We start from the raw sequence: 15142 nt of genomic DNA on the forward strand, positions 1-15142 counted from the left end.
ATTACCAGTAGCGTGTTGAACTCAAACAAAGTTAGTCGGGAACTCCTGAACTTTTCATCATCGGAGAATTATTGTTGAGTTTGTAACTAACCAATGGGCCTTTGTAGCCAAAAATAAAGAAATTATTATTATTATTATTATTGTGGAATATTTCTTCATCACATATTATGAAAATCTATACTTAGAATAAATCTTTAAAGGTCAATTCTGTACATGAAATAACTATCAGGGAGTGATTAGTAATCGATACTGATGCCAAAAATGCAATCAATTTTTCGTCTGTCTGTCTATACGTTCGTTATAGAAACAGAAACTACTCGACGGATTTTAACGAAACTTGGTACAATTATTCTTCATACCCCTGAGCAGGTACTAGTATTTTCATTACGCTACGATCAATAGGAGCAGAGCAGTGAAGGGAAATGTTGGGAAAACTGGAGAAGTTACTCCATTTTTACAGCGATACTACTGTAAGGGCTGGATTAGGTTTGGAGGTCTAAGGGCGGACGAAGTCGCAAGCGTCCGCTAGTACAGAATATAATTAGTTCTCAATCAAATGACCTAATAGAGATTAGGCGATGTATTTTCCAGGGCGACAGTTTGAACCCTCCTGATGTATCCCGCCCAGGGCACGCACCTCCACCTTCTCAGTTGTGTGCATTTTAAGAAATTTAATATCACATGTCTCAAACTGTGAAGGAAAAACAAAACAAAAAAACCTGAGAATTTTCTCATTTTTTTTTTTAAGATAATACCTAGGTATATGTCATAATATGTGGGTATCTACTGCCGTTTGCTTTTCAGAAACGTGAGAATAATTGACTGTTAATAGCGACCTTAATACTCTGCATGTGTGAAGCCTGCCAATCTGCATTAGGTCAGCGTGGTGGACTATTGACCTAACCTAACCCCTTTCATTCTGAGAGGAGACTCGTGGTCGAGTGTTGATGATAGCTAGTAATATAGGTAAAACACTCTATGAGGAAAATGCTCAATAATAACAGATTGTTATGTTAAATTTGCCAAGGCGGATAACACGGCTCGTTATCAGTAGAAATGTTATTGTTTATGACTTCCCCGGACTGCAGTATGTGGAGCGTTAGATTTACTATGCAGGTTATCGCTGTCACCTTTTAAATACCTACTTAACTGGATACAGTTAAGCACATAAGGGAAGATGACAGTTTTTTAAATTGTATATAAATTAAGAGTACGCTAATAGTAAAGCAATTTTGTGAAAGTAACAGGGTATCTGCGATCATTACTTTCGGAGCTACAGGGATTTAAAGGGTCAGATTTGCGGCGCTGCCGCGGATCCCTGAAAAACGCTCCATACAAAATGGTACGAACTTATGACGTCGTAGGTAAAAATGATCGTTAGATTTGTATGGGCGTTTAAACAAAATTACTAATATCTTTGTTATTTGTGCGTTTATGTTTATAGTTCATTTATTAAAAAATGTCACATTTATTGTAAGGCAGCTAAAACTGTATGAATTTTCATCTAATTACGATAAAATATTTTTAGTAGATTTTGAAATTTTATAATCTTATTTATTTTGCAAATATCCAGACAATCTTTGCTTTTTATGTATAAATTAGTTAACAAGACCTTATTTACCCGAATGTATTATAAAAATCAATATATTCAAACCTAGTCTTCATCCCCATTCTAATATATAAAATTCTCATGTTTTTTCCTTTACTCCTCCGAAACGGCTTTACCGATTCTTATGAAATTTTTTATGCATACCTATTCAGTAAGTCTGGGAATCGGCTATTATCTATTGTTCAAACCCCTAAGCCTTAGGATAGGGTAGGGTAGATGTAGGGTGGGAGTAGAGTAGGTCTCGGTGGGAGTAGATTATGATCATCATCAACCATATTCGGCTCACTGCTGAGCTCGAGTCTCCTCTCAGAATGAAAGGGGTTAGCCCAATAATCCACCACGCTGGCCTAATGCGGATTGGCAGACTTTACACACGCAGAGAGTTAAGATAATTCTCTGGTATGCAGGTTTCCTCACGATGTTTTTCCTTCACCGTTTGAGACACGAGATATTAAATTTGAAATTTACATACTTAACTAAATAGTTACAGGTGCATGCCCCAGACCGGATTCGAACCTACGCATTCCGAATCGAAGGTAGGTAGAGGTCCACTGGGTTTGGGACTCTTGAATATAAGATGTTTTAAAACGGAGGTCCTGGGTTCAATCCCCAGCTGGGCAGATTGAGATTTTCTTGATTGGTCCAGGTCGGCCGTGGCTAGTTACCACCCTACCGGCAAAGACGTACCGCCAAGCGATTTAGCGTTCCGGTACGATGTGTAGAAACCGAAAGGAGTGTGGATTTTCATCCTCCTCCTAACAAGTTAGCCCGCTTCCATCTTAGACTGCATCATTACTTACCATCAGGTGAGATTGTAGTCAAAGGCTAACTTGTCAAGAATAAAAAAAAAATGTTTTTTTTAATTATTCATCTTGTTTATCAACTGACTAATGTTTCATCGACTATAGCGTAGTCATGGGACAGTCACACTTAAATCATAGTTAAATCATCAATATAGGTAGGGATTACCTATTACCTACAGTGATTTATGTGCCTATACCTTAGCCTTTCTTGAACAATACTGTTTACCAACAAAGAAATTAGAGATGAAGGTAGAAAACGCATGTCATTTCATAACTTATTTATTTTAAATTATTATTATGTATAGTTTGTTTAATAAATGTTATATAAAATAAACTATATTATCTATTTATTCTAAGCTTATTAATCAATTTTATTTTCATTAATTGAAGAACAAATTATTGTTAGGTGTGAAATGACTAGTGATTTATACCCTCATTTTTATTTATTTATTTTATTGATTCCCACCCGAAAATATGTAAGTATTTGGATTAGTATAGTGTGATGAGCAATGGTTGTCTATAAATCTGTAGAGAGGTCAATTCTGTACATGAAATATATTTCCAAAACTATCAGGGGGTGATTAGTGATCGATACTGATATTATTTGCGAAAAATGCAATCATCAAAATTTTTGTCTCTCTGTCTGTATGTTCGTTATAGAAACAAAAACTACTCGACGGACTTTAACGAAACTTGGTACAATTATTCTTCATACTCCTGGGCAGGTTATAGTATACTTTTCATCACGCTACGATCAATAGGAGCAGAGCAGTGAAGGGAAATGTTGGGAAAACGGAAGTTCCTCCATTTTTACATCGATACTACTGTAAGGGCTGGATTAAAAAGTCTAAGGGCGGACGAATTTATGGGCGTCCGCTAGTATTTAGAATAATATCGATATATAAAGTTTATTCGTAAAGAAAAAACCCAAAATGGCGTCTATTCCCAAAAGTCTTCGAACTTTTCATTTTCTAAAATAATATGTTCGCAACTGTACTTGGACTCGGTACTTTACTATACGAGTAAATCGGAAAATGCAAACCATATTTATATAACAAGATCACCTGACTTTCACTTCCTGAAACGAGCTTTTTAAATTAAAGAAGCCCATTCAACATCTCGATTTTGTAAATATTTTGCTATATATCGTAGAGTACCTAGAGTTTTTATTTATATGTCGGAGATTAGATAATAATAGTGCCATCTTATGGCGGCAGTAGGAAACGTCAAGTACTGCACTTGGGTGAGGTTTATGCCATGAAGGCCTGTACATGTGTAACATGGCCAGTTGGAATGTCGTTGGACGTTTTTAAAAGAAGAAGAAAAAGAATATGGAATATGGAATGAAAAAGTAGAACTGTCATAAGAAAAATGGGACGAACGGCCTCATGGCATAAAACTTACCGCGTTTCCATCCAATTTATTATTGTTAATTAATTGTTATTGTTAATTAATTTTGTGATTACATTAAAGTGATTATTTTGCTATTTACTGGCAATATTATTTCCAAGATTCCATCATAGCTGACCCATACCTATTCAGTCTTTCGATATATATATTTATTTTATTCTTTACAAGTAAGCCCTTGACTACAATCTCATCTGATGGTAAATGAAGATGCAATCTAAGATGGAAGCGGACAAATATTTTAAAAGTAGGGTTATAATCCACACCCCTTTCGGTTTCTCCACGACATCGCACCGGAACGCTAAATCGCTTGGCGGTACGTCTTTGTCGGTTGGGTGGTAACTAGCCACGGCCGAAGCCTCCCACCAGCCACCAAACAAAAATGTTCGAAGTCTTCATTTTGTAAAAGAAAAAGTACACGACTGTACTCGGACGCAGTATCATCATATAAGTTTAATTTTAAGTAATATGTAAAGCTGTTTGTTTTATAAATAAATAAATAAAAAAAAAATAACATCACCTCTCTGGCTGGCTTTCATCGCCTGAAAGGGGCTTATGATTTTTTAAGCCAAAGTCAAAATTCGTTTATTTTCAAGCACAGATTAAAGAATAATAGGCAGATAGAGCGACCGGAACACGGCACAGTTAGTGATGCTGCCATTCTAAATAAAAAGGATATCCCTTATCATTAAAATTTAAAAAATACAAGGATTTTACGAAAATTTACTTAAGTGAATAAATCTAACTAAATAAAAAGAAATAAATAAAATAAAAATCCAAGTTTTTGAGTTTTAACAAGATGGCGCCCTTAAAGCAACTATGACATGACAATTGACAGCAAACGTCAAATCGATTACTGCATTGAAAACGTCATCAATCCGCCATTATTACCCGTAATAATGTTGCATTTCTAATTTCATTTCCTTAATAAAGTGAAACGGTACTTCACACCAGAACAGCTTCTATCGTTATATCAAGCTCAAGTTCGATCGTGTATGGAGTACTGCTCCCACTTGTGGGATGGCTCCGCCAAATACCAGCTTGCTGCTTTAGATTCAGTGGATAAACGCGCTAGAAGACTCATTGGCAATGAGGCTTTAACTGACTGTAAGCTTCAAAGCTTAGAGCATCGCCGAAAGGTTGCCTGCCTATCGGTGTTCTACAAGATATATTTCGGGGAGTGCGCTCAGGAACTGTTCGATCTTGTGCCACCTTCGCCGTTTTACCACAGGACTGCTAGGCATCGCAGAGATCTGCACCGCTACGTTGTCGAAATCCCTCGGGCGCGTACCAAGCGGTTTAGTTCCTCATTCCTTATACGCACTGCAAAGATGTGGAATGCTCTCCCAGCTTCAGTTTTCCCCACCACCTACAACATGGGTATTTTCAAGTCAAGAGTGAATAGGCATCTTCTAGGCAAGCGCGTTCCACCATAGGCTGCATCATCGCTTACCATCAGGCATGATTGCAGCTAAGCGCTTGCTTATACAAAAAAAAAAAAAAAAAAATTCTTAGGAGATAATGAATATTATTTCGAAAGAATTAAAGTAAATTCGTAGATTTGTATAATCAAAAACAGTTCAAAAAATATCTTCTTTTATTTCCGCCAGGGTACAATGACTGATCCTGGGCTCCATACAATTTTGGACCATCTCCTTTAAAATCGAATACATTCTCAAGTTAGTACGACATGAAGCATTGCAAAAGTAACTTTCAATAATAATCTAGAAAAATTACGAGTTATGTTTTTAAATATTAAAAACTGTTCACAAAAACTAAAGATGGAGTATTTTTTTATTAAGTTACGTTAAGTTAAATCGTAAAATCCTCAAATCAAATCATATACTCTCTGAAATATTAGTTTGGAAAGTATGTTCATCGTAAAGCGTCAGAGGGCGCCACATGTACCTAGAGGGTAAATTTGAAAAAATAAAAAAAGTTACCCTACTTTGGTGTTAACTATATTTTTCCGATTAAAAAGCAACGTATATTCAGGTTTTCATATAAAATATATTTTTTCATGACTCTACAACGTGCAATTGCACGTTGTAGAGTCAACTTCTCCTGAGGATGCTCCGGTTTCGGGGTGAAACGTACGTAGAGAGTATTTTGCCGGACCTGGGTGACGTTGTCGCATGGGTTCGTCGACTTTTCGCGGATGATAGCTAAATAAATAAATCATTATACAGGGTGATTCGGTCTTTAGTGCGGATATTTTTTTCGTGGTTCTGTAACATTAATAGAATATAAATCTGCAAACAGTTCGATACATTTTATGTAATTTTTTTTTTAATTATGTCTCTAAAATAACAAAATAATGTACATATTATTACTAAACAAGATATATTCAGCTTAAAAGTGATCTGGTGACGTCCTTTAGGTATCAAACGAAAATAAAATAAACGCACAATAGGGTGACCCTAAAATTCTGTTCAAAAGTAAATAACTTTAGCTAACGATAATTTTGTTATTTTTGAGTTAAAAAAAAAAAGAAAAAATACGTGATCATTAAATTTTGTTTATGTACAAAATATAAAAATATCCGCACTAAAAAAATTTTCTTCCTGTATAATCATGATGAACTTCCGCAAAGTAACGCCTGCTTCTATCCAATATATTTTTTCATTCTGTAGGCAATTTGAAATTACAAGAAATATTCGATTAGACACGGCTAACGTAGGAGCAGCTACCTAATTAATTTAACTTAGACGAACATTTTCCGCGGATTTTCCACAGGTTTTCCCCGACAAGTATATTAATGTATGACACGTATATAATTACATTTTCATTACCTACCTTATCTTGAATAGTTATCCTAATTTTCTTTTAATTAACCTAAAAATACGGTAAAATAAAATGTCAACTACGAGTACCTAGAGGTACCTACCTAATATTTTAAAGAGCTAAAAGTGGTATTGTATGGTGTAATCGAGCTGCGATAGCCCAGTGGATATGACCTCTGCCTCCGATTCCGGAGGGTGTGGGTTCGAATCCGATCGGGCGCGTGCACCTCCAACTTCTCAGTTGTGTGCATTTTAAAAAATTAAATATCACGTGCCTCAAACGGTGAAGGAAAAACATCGTGAGGAAACCTGCACACCAGAGATTTTTCTTGATTCTCTGCGTATGCGCATTGGGCCAGCGTGGTGGACTATTAGCCTAACCCCACTAACTCCAAGAGGAGACCCGTGCTCAGAAGTGAGCCGAAATAACAAGGCTTTTATTGATAAAATGGGAGCGGCATTACCAGAGGGATTGGGTGGGCGCAGAAGCATCGCCTGATGGGGCCCAAAGGCAGACCTTGGCTTAGAGACAATGGCCTAGCTACCCAGGGGCTAGGCCTAACCCCTCTCATTCTGAGAGGAGACTCGAGCTCAGCAGTGAGCCGAATATGGGTTGATAATGATGGTGGGGTAATCTCTGGATCTACTGAGCCGATTTTGGAAATTCTTTTACTAATAGAAAGCCACGTTGTTTGTGAGTATCATAGGCTATATTTTATCCCCGTATTCTCACGGGAACGGGAATTACGAGTTTTCAAATGGAGAAACCGTATCCAAATCGATACACCCGCTTATGAGTAACATCATTAACAACCGATATTCAGCTCACTGTTGAGCACGAGTCTCCTCTCAGAATGACCGCTGGCTCAATGCGGATTGGCAGACTTCACACACGCAGAGAATTAAGAAAATTCTCCGGTATGCAGGTTTCCTCACGATGTTTTCCTTCACCGATTGAGACACGTGATATTTAATTTCTTAAAATGCACACAACTGAATAGTTGGAGGTGCATGCCCTAGACCGGGTTCGAACCTACGTTCTCCGAATCGAAAGCAGAGGTCATATTTACTGGGCTAATCACTACATAAAATACGTCTCGAGCTAACAATATAAAAGGAAAATGTATGTACAGACGGACAGTATGATTTTGTTATTAATATTACTCGTTTCAGTGTAAAATTACATAAGCACTCAGGTACTTTTCAATATAGGTACTTATGATTTAGAAGATGACACATAACCCCTATTATATAAACGTATAGAAACAATAATTATTCAGTTACAAGTTTTCCTCTCGCTTCAGTGGATAGGTATTGGAGCGATCATAGACAATTTTTTTTTTTTACTAATTCACATTGTTTTGTTTTCATTAAAATTTTAAATGTTGAATTTAATTTGACAATAAAATAACGAAACGGTTTATATAAAAAAAATAAAAGACAGCTTTAAGTAAATGTTTTATTAAAAAAAAAAAATTGTTTGTCTATTAATTTTTTGCTAATTAATTTTATTTACTAATCGTTTTAATTTGTAAATTAGTTTATTTCAATTAAATATAATTATAATTTCTATGTGTTTCAGTTATCTACATAATGTTGCGAATAAGTTTTGTGTTGTTGGGCGTCTGTGCTCTATTGGGTAAGTTTTTTTTTTATTTGTCAGTGTTAGACTGCGCTCTTGATGTTGTGACAATATAGTTTATAGCTTGTCAAATTCTTAGATGACACTCCCATGATTTGCGGGCGACGGGGGGGGAAAGACTGCGCGGGTGTGAAATCGTGCGCACGGGGAAGTGAGGTGCATCAGTCGTGGGTTTTTCATTCATCGCTACACGCTCCCCGGCTCGCGCGGACCATCGGGAGTGTTATGAACGAACTTGCCAAACTATAAGCTGGTTCGGGATTTATTTGTAAGAGGCAAAACCAATGACAGTTCCTACACGTTTTTTTTTTTTTTTATTCTTTACAAGTTAGCCCTTGACTACAATCTCACCTGATGGTAAGTGATGACGCAGTCTATGATGGAAGCGAGCTAACTTGTTAGGAGGAGGATGAAAATCCACACCCCTTTCGGTTTCTACACGGCATCGTACCGGAACGCTAAATCGCTTGGCGGTACGTCTTTGCCGGTAGGGTGGTAACTAGCCACGGCCGAAGCCTCCCACCAGCCAGACCTGGACAAATTAAGAAAATCTCAATCTGCCCAGCCGGGGATCGAACCCAGGACCTCCGTTTTGTAAATCCACCGCGCATACCACTGCGCCACGGAGGCCGTCAAACGTCATCGTACCGGAACTTTAAATCATTTTTGACTACGTACAGCAATAGGATCGCCTTCGCATGCTAATTCTTAGTTCAAATTATTATTCATTTTTAATTTTTTAATTTATTTTTGTATTTTTGTGTGCAATATAGTAAGTATTTCCTTCTTTTTCTTCATTTGACGATACTTCTTTACTGGTAGTCTTTACCGAGCTGGGAATCGAATGCAGAACCTGATTTTGACAAGTAAACAGATATTAAAATACATTTTGAAGAAAAGTGAGAATGTGCACATTCAATTTTTTTTTATATTAATAATTCTACACCATTATATCTACCATTTGCGTTTTATCCATTAATTACGGGACACCCTGTATAAACGCCCTAGACACTGGAAAAAGCCATCACAAATATTTTTCAGTTCTGGGAATCGAACTCACTGCCTTAGATACAGAAGACAAGATCATTACCCACTGTGTCAAAATATTTTTTTTTCAGGCGCGTCCCAGCCCATAGACAATGGACCAGTGTTGAAACAACTTCCATCTGAACTGTTGTTCAGAGAGGGAAGAGAAACTACCGTTGAATGCGTCACTGAGGGAAGGGAAAGTGGAGTGAGGTTAGTGAGTTCCCACTAATCTCCAAAAATATCTAAAGGGCCTTTTACCGATTCAAATTGCTATATCTTTAAAATACTAATATTATAAACGCGAAAATTTGTATTGACGTATCTTTGTTACTCTTTAACGCCGCTACTACTTATGTGATTTGGCTGCAATTTGGAATGGAAATAGATTTTACTCTGGATTGATACTACTTGTTATCCCGAAAAACGTATGGATTCTCGAGATTTGCGAAAACCTTATGATTTTGATGGTATGAATGTTTGTTACTCTTTCACGCCTCGGCTACTCAACCGGATCACCTAAAATTTGAAGTGTAGAAAGATTATAGTCTGGATTAACACATAGGCTACTTTTTCCGGAAAAATCCATGGGTCCCGAGGGATTTGTGAAAAACTAAATACAACGCGGACGAAGTCGCGGGTGTCCACTAGTCAATTTATAAAAAGCGATTTACAAAAAGAAATAAAATACATGCATGTACTTTTTTATATTTTTAATCGATTTTAGACAACAAAACTAAAACAAAATAAAAGTCTGATCTGATTTTTAATATAATTTTATTTTCAGTTACAAATGGCTCAAAAATGGACAACCTTTCTCACCTAACGCCGAAGTCGTCCAAAGAAAAGACGAAGGGACGCTGGTTTTCAAAAACCCGTCCAAAAACGACGAAGGCAGATATCAATGCCTCGCGGAAACCAAATATGGCATCTCGACCACAAGGGTCAATTTAAAACGAACGTTCATAGACAAACCTAGAGTTGAACTGAAAAACCATAAACCAGTAGAGGGAAAAATGTACAAACTCGACTGTAAAATCCCCAATTCGTATCCAAAACCAGAAATTGTTTGGCTTTACCAATCCCTGTCAGATTCTAGTGCATCTAGGAATATTCTAGACCGCCGTATTACGCTCTCACCCGAAGGTGATTTGTATTTCACGAATGTGACCAAAGGGGATACTAGTGGCAGTTTTAAGTATGTCTGCGTGGCTAGATCGCCAGCTTCTGATGATGATGTGGTGTTGGCTGAGCATGTGCTGGAGGAAGCTTTGCCCAACAATGGGCAAGTTGACAATGAGGTGTATCCTATGTATGTGACCAAAGATTTCACTGCCACCGTTGGTACCGTCACCATGATTTATTGCATCTATGGCGGCACGTGAGTACTATCTATACTAATATTATAAAGCTGAAGAGTTTGTTTGGTTGTTTGCTTGTTTGTTTGTTTGATTGAACGCGCTAATCTCAGGAACTACTGGTCCGATTTGAAAAATTCTTTCAGTGTTAGATAGCCCATTTATCGAGGAAGGCTATAAACTATATATTATCCCCGTATTTATACGGGAACGGGAACCACGCGAGTGAAGTGAAGTGTGAATATCACAGCGGAACTGTTTTAACTGCGCAGATCGTTAGGGGATAACTTCAGATTGGACCAGAAGTTTGAATAGAAGTATACAAGGATTATTTAACTGGAATCAGCCTATTTTGCTGTAAAAAATCATTTTGAATGTCTTCCGCCGCGTCTATCGCGTATTTGCGATAAACACAAAAGCTACTGAACACAGTTTCATGTTGTTTTCACTAATCGATAAATGATTTATGAGGAAGGTTTAGTTATATAATTTGTTAAGGTTTTGTGTAATTGAGTAAAATATGTTTCGAATACCCGATTGATGTTTGAGTTCTAAAAAGGAATGCCGAGGAATGGAATGACGAGGCCTATATCTAGCAGGAGACGTCTATCGGCTGATAATGATGATAATGCGCTAAGCTCCAATAATTTTATACTGTTAGACTAAAGCCGTATAGTAGCCATTTAAAATAATCTCACGATGATATACATTTTGTTTATTTCAACAGTCCCCTGGCATATCCGGATTGGTACAAAGAAGGCACAAATGTGGAGAACGGACCAAAAGACCGCGTGACGAGCCACAACCGCACGTCGGGCAAGAGGCTGCTGATCAAGGACACGTGGCTGGAGGACCAGGGTAACTACACGTGCATCGTGGACAACGGAGTCGGCCAACCGAAGCAGCACACCATGCGACTCACCGTAGTCAGTGAGTAAACAGTCCTCTGGCTTAATGATACTGCGTGGCACGCTAAAACCGCCCCTCGGGCAGGAGGCTCCTGACCAAGGACACGTGGCTGGAGGACCAGGGTAACTACACGTGCATCGTGGACAACGGAGTCGGCCAACCGAAGCAGCACACCATGCGACTCACCGTAGTCAGTGAGTAAACAGTCCTCTGGCTTAATGATACTGCGTGGCACGCTAAAACCGCCCCTCGGGCAGGAGGCTCCTGACCAAGGACACGTGGCTGGAGGACCAGGGTAACTACACGTGCATCGTGGACAACGGACTCGGCCAACCGAAGCAGCACACCATGCGACTCACCGTAGTCAGTGAGTAAACAGTCCTCTGGCTTAATGACACTGCGTGACGAGCCACAACCGCACGTCGGGCAAGAGGCTGCTGATCAAGGACACGTGGCTGGAGGACCAGGGTAACTACACGTGCATCGTGGACAACGGAGTCGGCCAACCGAAGCAGCACACCATGCGACTCACCGTAGTCAGTGAGTAAACAGTCCTCTGGCTTATCCAGGTTGCCTTTCATGCGATCATCGACATTTCTTATGAGCAGGAATAGATTTCAACCAATTTACAAGTCTTCCGACTTATCCATATTGCTACAAAGGCGAAAATACGTGTGCGTCTTGGCCGAACTTAAACTAATTGCTTTAATTAATTAAATCTAATTAATTATTGAACTTCATTAAAAAATATTGTCGGTGAGGTGTGAAGAACATTTTGACAGCAACAACATTTTAAAATTTTTAAAATAGTCTGTGGTCATACAATCAGTCCGAAGTTCGTGACAACTTCAGCTGTATAGCGTCCCTCTGCCTCGGCAAGCACATTAAGCCTGTTCCGGTTATTATAATTTACCTAATAGGGATCGTTTTATAGTCAAATATTATCACCCTAAGTGCGACAACTGACCCTCCTATACGGAGGAACACTAATTGGCCGTTGAAATATTATTTAGGACTATCATCAGTCTCCTGGCTTACCCGGCTGGTTAAACCAGGAGACTGTTCCATTGAATACTGTGTATTATCATCATGAGCAACCCACTCAGTTCACTGTTGAGCAACGAGTTTTCTCTCAATATCTGAGGAGTTAGGCGGTTTATTTTCAGGTAGACTTCACACATATAGAAAATTAAGAAAATTCTCTGATATGCAGGTTTCCTCACGACGTTTTTCCTTCACCGTTTGAGACACGTGATATTTAATTTCTTAAAATGTACGTGGGTAAAATGTTGGAGGTACTTGAGAGCCCAGTGGATATGACCTCTGCCTCCGATTCCGGGGGATGTAGGTTCGAGCCGGTCCGGAGCATGCACCTCCAACTTTTCAGTTGTGTGCATTTTAAGAAATTAAATGTCACGTGTCTCAAACGGTGAAGGAAAACATCTTGAGGAAATCTGCATACCAGAAAATTTTCTTAATTCTCTGCGTGTGTGAAGTCTGCCAATCCGCATTGGGCCAGCGTGGTGGACTATTGGCCTAACCCCTCTCATTCTGAGAGGAGACTCGAGCTCAGCCGTGAGCCGAATATGGGTTGATAACGACGACTAGGTACTACCTAATATTGTAAATTGCTTCTGATAAGTTAGGCCTAAATTGTTTCAACTTTTGTCACCAGGTGCACCAGAGTTCACAAAACGGCCTGAACAGGCCTCAGTCCAACCAGGCCAGGATGTAACACTGCAGTGTCAAGTCGCCGGCGTGCCAGCACCCAAAGTGTCATGGACACACAACACTAAAACTCTGACACAGAATGACAGAATACACATCTTACAGTCCACACAAGGCAATTTCACAGTTGCTGATTTGACTATTAAGAATGTACAAGACAGCGACATTGGTTATTATGGATGTATGGGACAGAACCCTAATGGTGAAATTTATACTGAGGCGTTGGTTGTCGTTAAATAACTCAGACCAATTATTGTATAGGACCTGCCTCGCTAGACGTTACTTTTCTGTCAAAGTATATGATCAACGATCTAATGCGATTATAAAAACTGTCTCTATAGTATCGATGTTAAATAGTTGTAATTGTGTTCGTCGGTTAAAGAGCTTCGTAAAAATACCTTTTTGTGTAATTGAATTGTGTAAAAAACTGGCAAAAACTTCTAGTTTAGTATAAGATATATACTAAATCTAAGCTCGTTTTCCTCAGAAAACGACAGACAATTTTGTTCGTGACTATGAGTGCGATACAGGTCCTTCTATAATTGGCCGGAGTTAAATAAGTTATACTTATATGTTGGTGTATGCCCAACCAATGATGTAAATTGAATAAACTTCACAATTTTTTTTAAATTATAATAAAATAACATGTTTATATTAATTTATTATAATTAAAAAATATTATATAACCTATAAATTCTGTCTGTTTTATTTCTTTATTTATATTATATATATTTATTCGTCCTAGGTAGCCCTTTTGAATAATACTTTTCAGTCACTATATTTATACATATTTTACAAAAACAAATAAAAAAAAATAAGAAAAATTTATTAGTCAAGTTAAAGTTCTGATACCGGGAATCGAATCCTCTTAAGTGAGAGGCATTCCAGCCAGGCCAGGATGTGACCAGTGGCGTGCACTCCATAGAAGCAAAAATGTACTGCCTACCCTACGGAGTCATTACGAACCTGTGTCAGAGAAGGAATTATCCATTTTGTAACCAAATTGTGCATATAGTGCATACCCTAGTTAATCCCCTTATGCACGCCACTGGATATGACACTCCAATGTCAAGTGACCGGCGTGCCAACACCCAAAGTGTCCTGGACACACAACACTAAAGCTGTGTCATCAATGATGTTAAATACTGTTAGATGTGTTACTAGGTCATGAAAAATGAGGCGCTTAAAAGAGGAAATTTCACACCACACACAAATAATAGTACACATCTCAATGTTAGTTGTGGTTAATAAAGAACGTTATTTAAAAAGTATCCTCTACAATGTGGAGTTGTGTGTCAAGTAAGTGTAAAATCTATATATACCTACATAAATAAATAATGGATTTAAAGACAAAACTGTGCATTTGTGCGCTCAGTTTTGTAGCCTATTGTTCGGATCACTTTTGCGGTGATTTTGTAGAGACGTAACCGATCTATAGTATAAAATTATCATTGTGTGTTACAGAATGACAGAATACACATCTTACAGTCTACGCAAGGCAATGTCATAGTTGCTGATTTGACTATTAAAAATGTACAAAGCGACTTTGGTTATTATGGATGTATGGGACAGAACCCTAATGGTGAAATTTATATTTATACTAGCGGACCCGCTCAAGCTTCGCTTTGACTTATTAATTTATTTATTTGCACTTCTTTCCTATCCCTACCTTACACCACCCTACTCCTACCCCTACCCCTACCCTACCCCTACCATATCCCTATACCATACCCCTACCATTATTAACCTACCCTAGGATTTAGGGGTTTGAAAAATAGATGTTGGCCGATTCTCAGACCTACTGAATATGCACAAATTTTTTTATCAAAATCGGTCAAGCCGGTTCGGAGGAGTATGGCAACGAAAACTGGGACACG

General features: G+C 38.2%; 2 protein-coding genes across 3 annotated transcripts; both read left to right on the forward strand.

Annotated features, from left to right (window-relative positions):
- Positions 1-7828: 7828 nt before the first annotated feature.
- Positions 7829-13962, forward strand: LOC112056211 (hemolin). 2 transcript variants are annotated; one of them, XM_052889829.1, is made up of 6 exons: positions 7829-7913; positions 8185-8241; positions 9363-9483; positions 10058-10651; positions 11356-12077; positions 13213-13962. In XM_052889829.1, exons 2-5 carry the CDS (start codon positions 8196-8198, stop codon positions 11564-11566), a joined length of 972 nt encoding a protein of 323 aa, XP_052745789.1. In that variant the 5' UTR covers positions 7829-7913; positions 8185-8195; the 3' UTR covers positions 11567-12077; positions 13213-13962. The 2 variants fall into 2 exon arrangements, with proteins under 2 accessions (XP_052745789.1, XP_052745790.1); XM_052889830.1 differs by lacking the exon at positions 7829-7913 and having other exon boundaries at positions 8164-8241.
- Positions 11756-13505, forward strand: LOC128199631 (hemolin-like). The gene is made up of 3 exons (XM_052889870.1): positions 11756-11832; positions 11947-12077; positions 13213-13505. The coding sequence occupies exons 1-3, from the start codon at positions 11756-11758 to the stop codon at positions 13503-13505; spliced, it is 501 nt and encodes a 166-aa protein (XP_052745830.1).
- Positions 13963-15142: the final 1180 nt, after the last annotated feature.

The sequence above is a fragment of the Bicyclus anynana genome, chromosome 26 (assembly GCF_947172395.1).
Source record: "Bicyclus anynana chromosome 26, ilBicAnyn1.1, whole genome shotgun sequence".
Lineage (NCBI taxonomy): Eukaryota > Metazoa > Arthropoda > Insecta > Lepidoptera > Nymphalidae > Bicyclus > Bicyclus anynana.

Bases quoted from the DNA above. Each gene is read 5' to 3' on its own strand.
- LOC112056211 (XM_052889829.1), top strand. From the start codon at position 8,196: ATGTTGCGAATAAGTTTTGTGTTGTTGGGCGTCTGTGCTCTATTGG. The intron at 8,242-9,362 runs GTAAGTTTTTTT...TTTTTTTTTCAG, and splicing joins GGGCGTCTGTGCTCTATTGG to GCGCGTCCCAGCCCATAGAC. The intron at 9,484-10,057 runs GTTAGTGAGTTC...TTTTATTTTCAG, and splicing joins GGAAGGGAAAGTGGAGTGAG to TTACAAATGGCTCAAAAATG.
- LOC128199631 (XM_052889870.1), top strand. From the start codon at position 11,756: ATGATACTGCGTGGCACGCTAAAACCGCCCCTCGGGCAGGAGGCTCCT. The intron at 11,833-11,946 runs GTAACTACACGT...CTGCGTGACGAG, and splicing joins CACGTGGCTGGAGGACCAGG to CCACAACCGCACGTCGGGCA. The intron at 12,078-13,212 runs GTGAGTAAACAG...TTTTGTCACCAG, and splicing joins CATGCGACTCACCGTAGTCA to GTGCACCAGAGTTCACAAAA.